At 35.6% G+C, this 11,542-nt stretch overlaps 1 protein-coding gene across 2 annotated transcripts in view; it reads left to right on the top strand.

The window, feature by feature from the left end:
• Positions 1-385: 385 nt before the first annotated feature.
• Positions 386-11,542, top strand: part of NVL (nuclear VCP like) — a 113,971-nt gene continuing 102,814 nt past the window's right edge. Inside the window, exons 1-7 of one of the 2 annotated variants that reach the window (XM_044676361.1) lie at positions 386-405; positions 3,845-3,908; positions 5,741-5,998; positions 7,949-8,075; positions 8,353-8,429; positions 9,091-9,225; positions 10,738-10,839. In XM_044676361.1, coding sequence (XP_044532296.1) covers positions 5,753-5,998; positions 7,949-8,075; positions 8,353-8,429; positions 9,091-9,225; positions 10,738-10,839 — 687 coding nt within the window. In that variant the 5' untranslated portion in view covers positions 386-405; positions 3,845-3,908; positions 5,741-5,752. Of the gene's footprint in view, positions 406-3,844; positions 3,909-5,740; positions 5,999-7,948; positions 8,076-8,352; positions 8,430-9,090; positions 9,226-10,737; positions 10,840-11,542 lie in introns of those variants that run through there. The other variant, XM_044676362.1, reaches the window with a different exon arrangement.

Genomic DNA, 11,542 nt, shown 5'->3' with positions numbered 1-11,542 from the left:
AGCCATGGGGGTGGGGAGCTTGGGGGGGTGAAGGGGAAGTAAGAGCATGAATTATGTAACCATGTTAACTTTTCTAAAAAATAAATATTAATAAATGTTTTAAAAAATTAAATAAAATGCTTGTTGGTTGACTGGCAGCTTCTTCTTTGTTAAACTTATTTCATTGACTTTCAGTGTAGACTATGGCCGGAGGAAGAGAAATGCTTTTAGAATTCAGGTGGAAAAAGGTGAGTTTCCTGATATGTGTTAAAATATTAACAAACATTGTAGAAAGCATTCTTACTTAATGGAAACTTTTGTTCTAGTTTTTAACATAATCAGGAGAGAGAAAGAACTTGAAGACCTACCTGAATTAGAAGATGAGCACCGGGCAAAAAGAGCAAGACAAAGTCAAGAGTTTAATGAGTGAGTATTAAAAGATAGGTGATTAGAGGCAAGTGGCTCAGTGAATTGAGAGTCAGGCCTAAAGACAGGAAGTCCTGGCTTCAAATTGACCTCATACTTCCTAACTATGTGACCCTGAACAAGTCACAAAACCCCCAATGCCTAGCCCTTGCCACTCTTCTGCATTGGAATCAATACGTAGTATTGATTCTAAAATGGAAGGTATGGATTAAAACAAAAAGGAGAAGATAAGTGATCTTATTTATTAATTTTGAATATAGAGGTCATTTTTATGTTTATATTTATAGCAAAACCAAAGAAAAATAGATTAAAAACTGTCTTGCTTATGTTTTTCCTTCTAAATGTCCTTCTGTTTCCCTTTGTGCACTTAAGAAAATTCAATTTCAATAGCTGTCTCATTTGTAGCACAATTTTTACCCAATGTTCCCCTCCCTTCCAATTAAAAAACTGAAGGAAAAAATACTGGTAAGACATCATCATAACCAATCAAAATTAATCTATACTACTATCTTGTCAAATATAGTGTTTCTGCACCATAAATCTATTACCTCTCTGTCTTTTGGTGAGTATGGTGAATAATAGTATTTATAATGGTATAGTTTTATAATTTTAAGGTCTTCTGTAGTTGGTCATTGGATCAGTGGACCAAAGATAGATTTTTCAAAGTTCTTTTTTCTTTACAATGTTATTATGCTTGTACAAAATGTTCTATTTATTTTCATTTTACTGTTCATCTATTAATAATACCCAAGATTCTTGGAAATGATGATTTATATAGAGACTACCTACTGTGATACAGAGAGGAGGGCTTAACAGTTTGCAGGCTTTTGCTGAGTGCTTATGTCAGTTAAGAGGTTTTAAAATCTTGGAAGAGTTTCAGTTGGTCCTGGGAACTCGTGGAGGGAATCAGGGCCAGCTGAGCTCCTTCTGGAGATTGAAACCTTAGCCTAGTTTTGCAGTTTTTTGATATTTGTTAATTTAGATAAAACCTTTGAATCTCCATACCCTACCTCATTCCCTATCTTCATTTCCCTTACCTAAATGTCTGAGAGGAGTGAATAAGGAGAGTGAATCAGAGAGTTAGTTCAAATCTGTGAGAGTTTAGCCCTACCCTTGCAGTAATTTATATAGAGAGGTTTTGTATCCATCATCCTAATCCCTTTTGATTTCAAAATCACCTTGAGATCTGAGTAAAGGCAGAACCTTTCTCAGACTCCCATTCCTGCTTCCCTTCCCCCACCTGAGGTTTCTTTAAGCAGCTGTTAGGGCTTCCTTGATCCCTTTACCCTGACAATCTATCCTGAGAAGACAATAAACCCCTTTGTATTTAAAACAGACCTTTTTGGTTACTTCATTAGTTAATTAATAAGAAAGGGAAGAAGAGGAATAGAATCAACATACTCTGGGTTTGAGGGAAGTCTGGGTATCCATCTTGAAGGAAGTGTAACTTCAAAACAAGTCCCTTCCTGTGATATTAACTAAAGCCTGTAGTTAATTTCAATCAGTCTATTTCCCTTAAGTGTTTGTCTTTAGCCTAAGTCCTAGTCTGTATTCCCAACTGCTGTTTGCCTGTTTTAGATTAGTTCATCCTCTCCCTGGCAATCCGTGTTACCTCAGTGTTATATTCCCTGAACTCAGACATTCCCTTATTTCTCCTACCACCTCAACTGCCATCCTTCATCATTGAACCTTCCTTATCTACTATATTGCCTTAACTTCCCTACTACCTAGTCTATTCACTTGATTACCTCCAGCCTTGGATCCCTTGCCTTGTCTTATTCCCCGATCCTACCAGTTATTACCCCTAGCTTCAGCCTCATATTATATTCTGCATCTCCCTATTACATCCTACCTAATCCCCATATTACCTCCCTTCCAAGTCCCCTATAACACCACTATGTGTGTTGAATGCTTTTTATAAACCCATAACAATGTTAGGAGTTAGTGTAAGAGGGAGATTTTAGGTATTTATTTACACATTAGCAATTATTGCCCCCATTTTATACATGAGGAAACTAAGGCAGAGAGAAGTTAGATGACTTGCCCATGGTCAAAGAGCTAGTATAATGTCTGAGATCAGATTTAAACTTGGATCTTCCTGACTACGCTGTGCTACCTAGCAGTCTCAGAAGAAAAGTCTTCTCTTTTGTTATTTCTTGCTTTATTGTTTTTTTTATTGGTTAATTTGGAGCACAACACTTCAAAAAAGAGATATGCCTGATGACTCTTGGTCAGGCTATTCATTTCTTATATTAATTCTAGTAATTGTCGAAATCTTTTTTCAGGAATGTTACCCTTAATAAATTAAGCACAAACAAAACAATTGCAACCAAGATTAGAAGAAAAGCAGAAAAATGGGGGAAAAAATTTATAGTAGATATCTCTGATAAAAGTCTCATTTTTCAAATATGTAGAGAATAGTCAAATTTATAAGAATACCAGTCATTACCCAATTGACAAATGATCAAAGAATATGAACAGGTAGTTTTCAAACAAAGAAATCAAAGTTATCTAGAGGCATATGAAAAAAATGTTCCAAATTACTCTTGATTAGAGAAATGTAAATTAAAACAACTCTAAGGTACCACCTAACATCTGTTGTATTGGTTTATATGACAGGAAAACGATAAATGTTGGGAAGGATTTGGGAAAATTGGGACACTAATATACTATTGGTAGAGTTATGAACTGATCCAACCATTCTGGAAAGCAATTTGGAACTGTGCCTAAAGGGCTTTAAAACTGCCGACCCTTTGGTCTAGCAATACTGCTATTAGGTAGGTCTATATCCCAAAAAAGGGAAAAGGACCAATTTATAAAAAACTATTTGTGGCAGCTCTTTTTATCTGAGCAAAAAATTACAAATTGATATCCATCAGTTGAGTAATGGCTGAACAATATATGATTGTAATAGAATACTGTGCTTTAAGAAATAATGAGCAGGGTGATCTCAGGAAAACCAGGAAGATCCTATATAAACTGATTCAAAGTGAGTGAGCAGAACCAGGAGAATATTGTACAAAGGAACATCAGTATTGTACGATGAACAATCATAAATGACTTCCCTGTTCTTAGTAATACAGTTATCTAAGATAATCCCTGATGATGAAAAATGCTGTCTTCTCCAGAGAAAGATTTGATAGAATCTGAATGCAGACCAAAATTAATTATTTCACTTTTTTAAATTGTTGTTCTCTTCCACAAAATGACCAATATGGAAAAATGTTTTACATGATTACATATATAAAATCTGTATCAGATTGTTCTCTTCAAGAGAGAGGAGGGAAAGACAGAGGGAAAGAATTTGGGTCAAAAGGAAAAAAACGAAGGTTAAAATTTGTTTTTACGTGTAATTGAGGGGAAAAATTCTTTTGAAAAGAACATTACCCTATCAGTAATTTTATTTAAAATGTTCCACTTTTTCCTTTCTTCACTTAAGATATATAGCAAACAAAACAGATGATGATGATGATTCAGATGTGGATGGTTTCCAAGATCAACAGGTGAGCCAAATATTTTAGCTACCATATTTTTAAAAAATTATGAAACTTTGCAAGCATTATTATTGACAAATGTTTATTGAATATTATTTGCTAGATGCTTTCTTAGTATACATCAGATTATTTATTCTACTATGTGTGTTTATATTCAAAATTCAGAAGGCAAGAAGAGAAGAATTTGAATGTAGAACAGAACTGAATTGTTTCACTGACAGGAAAAGATAAGAAAGGGAGGGAAACTGAAGTGAACTAAATTGGAGAGAGATTGGAGAAACTGACAGTCCAAGGAAGAACAGTCTAGGGCAGGGGTTAGCAACCTTTTTGGCCATGAGAGCCATAAACGCCACATTTTTTAAAATGTAATTTCGTGAGAGCCGTACAGTGCTCACAGTGTGCGCTCCTGTAATAGCACCTGAAAAAAAAAAATTGACTTTATGGCTCCTACAGAAAGAGCCATACGTTGCCAACCCCTGGTCTAGGGGGTCATAAGTAAGTCAAATCAACAGAAATCAAGTGCTTTAAAATGCAAGTTCTGGGTCTATAGGGACAGAATGATCTTCTAGGTTAAAAGACTGATTGTGACATGGTAGCTAAAGAAGTTAGTCAGGAGTGGGCTCTAAAAAGGAATGAAGGAATGATAAAAGGATTATAATTTTTAAAAAAAAGGAATTTCAGAGTTCATGAATATCAAAATCAAGATCTTATGAATGATGGCAACATTTGAGGTATCTTTGGGTATAGCAGAGTTGGAGAAATGGGTCCTGGGAAAAGAGTAGTTAGAAGTTATTTAGTCCAGCCCTCTCATTTCACCAGGAGGGAACTGAAGTCCCCAAAAGTTCAAGACATTTGCCTAAGGTCCCATATGTTATACTAAGTGACATAGGAAAGAACTTTTTAACTTTAAGTGACTGGGTTCTGCGTTATTTAGAATTACTGGGGTTCTATTTGGAAGTATTGAGCCTCAAGATATGCAGTGTTTGACAAACTTCCTGTGGACATATGGGGAACCTTGGAACTACATTTCCCGTGGTCCAACGGGTTTCCTATTTTAGATGACTTCTTCAAGGTGAGGGACGGCTTTGAACTGTCTCTTTGCTACTTGAGCAGGCTCACAGGCGTTCGAGAGAGACAAGATGGAAGAAGATAGGTACTGGCGGGCATTTTGAATAGATCTTAGCCAGGCACGTAGTCGATTTATCTCTATCAGCATGGCTTTAATTAAAATACTATTTTAATATCAGCCTTCATCATTTTTAAAAACAACAGTTTTAAGTAATAATATGTAGTATTAGTATGTTGCTACTTTAAAAAACATTGATAAAGTGAATTTCTTTACTTTTACTTGAACTTAAACTACTCTCTTCAGAGATCCTTGTTATTTTACTGGATCTTTTTTTTTTTTGGCCTTTTTTTTTAATATGACTCTAACTTTGTCAATTCCATAAAATATATCAAAGCTTTGATTTTATGTTACTTTTCTGCTAAAAGTTAATTTTCTCACTTCAGTTAGAGGAACTTATTTGTATGCTCTTAAAAAAATGATGCTTCTTACTAATTCAGTTATGAGGACACAATTTACTTTATATTAAAAAAAAAAATGAAGTCAGAGCTTTGATGTGGTTCCTAGAGTTGAAAAGCTTTAGTTTTATTTGGTTGATTGACACTAAGTGATAAGGGAAGGAATTTTAATTGTAAGTTACTTGTTTGTTAAATCACTCTATTTTAGTGTTTTAATATAAACAGAAGTATCATGCCAATGTAAGACCATTGTTAATATAGTTGATCATATTTATCTGAATGTTTGTGGATTCATTTATGTAATCTGTTTTTTGCAGTCTGCAAATCACATGAACAACTCTCTGCTGTCTTTGTACCGGAAAGGAAATCCTGACATTTTACGAGAAAGTCCTGAAATTGAACAAGGGAAAAATAGTCTCTCTATGCCAAAGAATGCCTTCCCTTTGATAACACCAGCCTTTACCAGGGTTTCTGAAGGTGGATGGTTTATTGACAAAAACCCAATTGGAAAAAAAGAGAATGCTTTTTTAGACCTTTCAGATGAGCAAATTAACAATAAGAAGCCAATTTTTGAGGTACAATTATATGTGTTTTCATAAGTTAGTCTTATTTTTCTAGTAGCATGCTCATGTCCTCTAAATCCCCATCCTTCAGTGGATGCTTTTTCAGGTAGATATTTCTTCTGTGTAAAAGAAGCAGGAGATTTTTATATTGCCTTAATTTAGCATGTCAAGTTTTAGAGAGTACTTAGGGTCAAGTTCTAGTGGTATTGTCTTTTACTTGATTGCTAATTAATCATGTGGAAAGTTTTTGACTATGAAACCTTGCTTTGTTGAACAGTAATTTTTAGTTCTCAATAATCCTATATAAGTGATATGCTGAGAAAATGGCTTGAATGAGTATCATTGTTATCTGATTCTTCATGTCAGATGAAATGATATTAAAGAAATGTATCACTAACCTTTATTGAGTAGTATACTGAAGGTTGTTTTAGACAAGGGCTAAGCAATTGGAGTTAAATGACTTGTCCATGGTCATAGAGCTAGGGAGTGTCTGGGGACAAATTTGAACCCAGGACCTCCCTTCTCTAAGCCTTACTCTCTACCAACTGATCTACCTTGCTGCCTTTATTTAACTTTTCCTTTAAGAATTTAGATATTGTGTCATTTTATACATATACAAATATATACATATATTTAATGTTGATATTCATCATTTGTGGAGCCTTTTTTAATAATGTAGTTTCCTTGTTTATCTCTTTATTTAGGTCTACTTTTGCTTTTGCTTCATTTGAGGACAACCCTGCCTTTTTTACTTCTGCTGAAGCATAATAGATTCTGCTTCATCCCTTACTTTAACTCTGTATCACCTCCATTCTCTGATGAGGCATTAGATAGGACACTTTGGAAGTTCTGCAATATTATACTTTTAAAAATCTGTTTTAAAATCTTTATTACTATAAAAGAACACATAAATTTTAAGATAACTTATTAAGTGAAACATAGGTAGCAAAGTAGCATGTAGCCGCAATGAGAAAACATAATTACTAGAAAGTAATGGGATCAGTGTCTGTCAGCCCAGGAAGCATGGAAAGTATACTTCTGTTAGGAACATTTGGAGAGGTAAGTTCTATTAAGATGTAATAGAGGGGCATCTGGGTAGCTCAGTGGAGTGAGAGTCAGGCCTAGAGACAGGAGGTCCTAGGTTCAAACCTGGCCTCAGCCACTTCCCAGCTGTGTGACCCTGGGCAAGTCACTTGACCCCCATTGCCTACCCTTACCACTCTTCCACCTATGAGACAATACACTGAAGTACAAGGGTTAAAAAAAAAAAAAAGATGTAATAGAACTAGGGGCAGCTGGGTAGCTCAGTGGATTGAGAGTCAGGCCTAGAGACAGGATGTCCTAGATTCTAATCCAGCCTCAGACACTTCCCAACTGTGTGACCCTGGGCAAGTCACTTGACCCTCATTGCCCACCCTTACCACTCTTCCACCTAGGAGCCAATACACAGAAGTTAAGGGTTTAAAAAAAAAAAGATGTAATAGAACTAAATAGATTGGATGCTTGAATTTTAGCTGGCTTTGTTCTCTTCTTACTTGAATGTAGCCAGGAACTCTTGATGTCTGAGAGAAAAAATGTGAGAGGCAGGAACAAATAAAATTCTTGTCAGTACTGTTCTTTAAAGATATCAAGACTTTAAGGGGGCAGCTAGGAGGCCCAGTGGATTGAGAGTTAGGCCTCTAAATGAGGGGGTCTTGTGTTCAAATCTAACCTCAGATGCTTCCTAGGAGTGTGACTCGAGGGTCAAGTCACTTAACCTCCGTTGCCTAGCTCTTACTGTCCTTTTGCCTTGGAACAGTACATAATATTGATTCTAAGACAAAAGGTGAGGATTTTTTAAAAGTTATATACATTTTGAAGAGTAAATGAGAATCAAATGGAATAACATGCTTGAAATGCTTTGGAAGCAGTAAGAACTTTATATAAATGTTAAATAAATCATCTCATTTGGTGTCTTTCTAGGATCCAAAAGATAATTCTTTTCCAGAGGACGACGGAAAAAGAAAAAGCAGATTTAAGAAAACCAAGAGGAAAACCGAGGATCTTCAGAAAGTAGACAGAGAAATAAAAGATATTTTGCAAAAAAAAGGTTAGACTTAATGGGTAGTTTACATTTATATGGGTGTGGTAAGTGGTCCTAATATATTATTAGGTAATACCTAGCTTTGTATTTCAGGAACTAGCTTGGGAAAGGTAGATGCAGAGCCCTGGGATTTTAGGTTTTTGAGGTGGGAGTGAAGTATAAGGAAGCCTCCACTAGAAAATATTTCTTATATATAGTAATATACTTAGTAGAGGTTATTAGAGTTAGGTATTCCTTTTGACTTGCTCTGAATTCTTTATGATTCTTCTTTTCTGCTTGGTAGCCAGACCTCAACCATTGGAGCTACAGATTCCATCTGTGAGATTTGAAGATGTTGGGGGCAATGATATGACACTGAAGGTAGGTTACTATATGACTTGATCCTGTTGTGCTACTATTAGTGATAGAAGGAATTTTTTGCCTCTCTCAAATATGTATCCATAGCAAATAAGACCTTGAGGTGGGTTAACCTATTCTTTGCCTTTTTTGAGGCAAAAATAAGTGACATAGAACATAACACTTTTGATTTAGGGTCATTTGAATTGTTGTTTGACAAAGACTACTTATTTTTAAAATAGGGCATTTAATTCAACTTAAATGTATTTTTCCCCTTTGGTTATTTTTTTTGAACCTTTACCTTTCATCTTAGTCAGAAGAGCAATAAGGGCCTAGGCAATTGGGGTTAAGTGATTTGACCAGGGTCACACAACTAGAAAGTGTCTTAATGCCAGATTTGAACCTGGGACCTCTCATCGCCAGGCCTGGTGAGTCACCTAGCTGCTCCTCCTTTTGGTCATCTTAGTAGAGGCCATGATATATAAGAAAGAGTATTGAATCTAGTCAATTTAAATTCTACCTTGGTTCTCTTATTTGTTGCATTACCAGAAGTAAGTCACTTACCTGCATTTGAAAATTTTTATACTCTAGTGCATATTTCACAAGGTTGTTATGCTGATCAAATAAGATAATTTATATAAAGTCCTTTACATGACAGTATTATTTCCTTCTTTTCTCTTGACAGGAAATATGCAAGATGCTTATTCATATGCGTCATCCTGAAGTGTATCGTTACCTTGGTGTGGTACCACCTAGAGGATTTCTTTTACATGGACCTCCAGGTTGTGGAAAAACATTACTTGCACAAGCAATTGCTGGGGTACAGAATGTTGATACTTGCTATTTCTTGCTTTGAATTTCCTTAATTTATTAACCGATGGTGTCAGGAAAAGGACAATTAGGAATTATCTTTTTTTTGTTTTTTTTTTTAAATCTTTTTAAAATTCTCTGAATTTCTGATAATTTATAAGAGGCATTCCAGTTTAGTATTCACGTTTTCTATATTCCCTTAGCACCCAAACTGAAGACAAAAATTGTCATCTGACTGCTTTATCCTCTGAATGATTTTCTGAGTAAAAAAAAGTATCTCTGAGTAGAACACTGGTCGGTGAAAATAAATCACCTTTAAGGTGATCATAATTACCCTATTTATTGCCAATGGTACAATGACTTCATATAGCTTCCCTCTAGTAATAAGGCTTCTCTCTTCACACCTGAATCCCTAAATTTGTTAAAAGTGAAAAGAAAGTTTTGGGTGTGTGCCTTGTCAGATCAATCTCCTGTTCCTGTTCTCTAGTGTAACAATTAAATTTAGGTTTTGATTAAATGTGAGAGTTATAAAAGTGAGATTGTTGTGGTCGCTGTTTATAAAAATAATTAACTTATTTTTATATTATTAAAAATAATCTTGGGGGCAGCTGGGTAGCTCAGTGGAGTGAGAGTCAGGCCTAGAGACAGGAGGTCCTAGGTTCAAACCCGGCCTCAGCCACTTCCCAGCTGTGTGACCCTGGGCAAGTCACTTGACCCCCATTGCCCACCCTTACCAACCTTCCACCTATGAGACAATACACCGAAGTACAAGGGTTTAAAAAAAAATAATCTTAAGTAAAAAAAAATCTGTTAGTGGCTCTTAATAATTTAATATAATATAAGTGCAGCAAAAGAGAGAAATGTGGGGGCAGCTGGGTAGCTCAGTGGATTGAGAGCCAGGCCTAGAGACGGGAGGTCCTAGGTTCAAATCCGGCCTCAGACACTTCCCAGCTGTGTGACCCTGGGCAAGTCACTTGACCCCCATTGCCTACCCTTACCACTCTTCCACCTATGTCAATACACAGAAGTTAAGGGTTTAAAAAAAAAGAGAGAGAGAAATGTAAGAGAGAAGTAGAAAATATTTCCTAGCTAAATATCCTAGCCAAATACCCTACTCTTATCGAAAGGACTCACAAGTTCCTGACTGAGTTAAAAGGGTGGGGCACTCCAAAGTACTTGATTAAGTTAAGATAAAGAAATTCCCTTTCACACTAGGCAAATGATATTTTAGAATATGTCTGCCAGCCTAATCTAGAGTTTGGGAAGATTATAGCTCCTTAGGTTTCAGACTAGCTTTTCTGGAGGAAGAAAACAATCTTTAAACTTTCCTCTGCCAATGATAGAACTAAAAACAAATATAGAGTCTTCAGGCACTGTCTAAAAAATATGAAGCAAAAATATCATTGATTACAGTGTTTCATTTGCATTGGACCAGCATAGCTTATTTCTTTTGGCTGGGTGAGAAGGAAGTAATTCGTTTTAAAACTTGGTAATTTCATCATTCTTTTGTATTTATATTCAGGAGCTTGAGATGCCAATTCTTAAAGTAGCCGCTCCGGAGATTGTGTCTGGATTGTCAGGGGAGTCTGAACAGCAGCTAAGAGCACTCTTTGAACAGGCTGTGGTAAGTTAAGGTGACTTCTAGCTAAACAAGTTATTTTATTAGGAGGTTATTTATAACAGACTCTTCTCCCATTTCTTTGGCATCACCAACATTTGTTCATTCATTGAATTGACTGAATAACACTGATTGCTATGCCTACAGGGGCAGGAGAGAGTTAAGGAGGACTTCTAAGACATCAGCAACTGTGTGAAAGAGACAAGGCCATCCTGTAGATGGCCTTTAGAAGCCACTTTAGTGTTTAAGAGAATACTCTATCTTATTTTGGATTTCATGGGGAAAGAAAGCAAAATGTAAACCGCCTCATGCCTAGTAGAATTTAAGAATTTAAAATAAAATTTAATTGTCTCCCGTGAAGAGGAAAGTCAGTTATGTTTTACTCGAAAGATTCTGGATTATTTCTATCTTATCTAAAACTTAGGTTATTAAAAATTTTAAATAACTGAAGAATATTACAGAGACATATATAAGAATAATATTTGTATTCAGTTAAAGTTTGTTCCAGTACTTGGCTATTTCATTTTTAAACCATTACAGCTATTCATTCTTGAATGGAAATTAGGGACGAATAAACTTTTTTCTTCATTATTTGGAACAATGAAAATTTGTGTCTAATGAGTTATGTCCAGCCCAACTGGAAGTACCACATTATGAATGGAATTGAAAAAGGGAGATGTAGGAGAGAAAACAAGGAGAGTTGGCAATT

This window comes from Gracilinanus agilis, chromosome 4 (genome assembly GCF_016433145.1).
Source record: "Gracilinanus agilis isolate LMUSP501 chromosome 4, AgileGrace, whole genome shotgun sequence".
In the NCBI taxonomy this organism is placed as follows: Eukaryota; Metazoa; Chordata; class Mammalia; order Didelphimorphia; family Didelphidae; genus Gracilinanus; species Gracilinanus agilis.
This window is presented reverse-complemented; position numbering and strand designations above follow the sequence as displayed.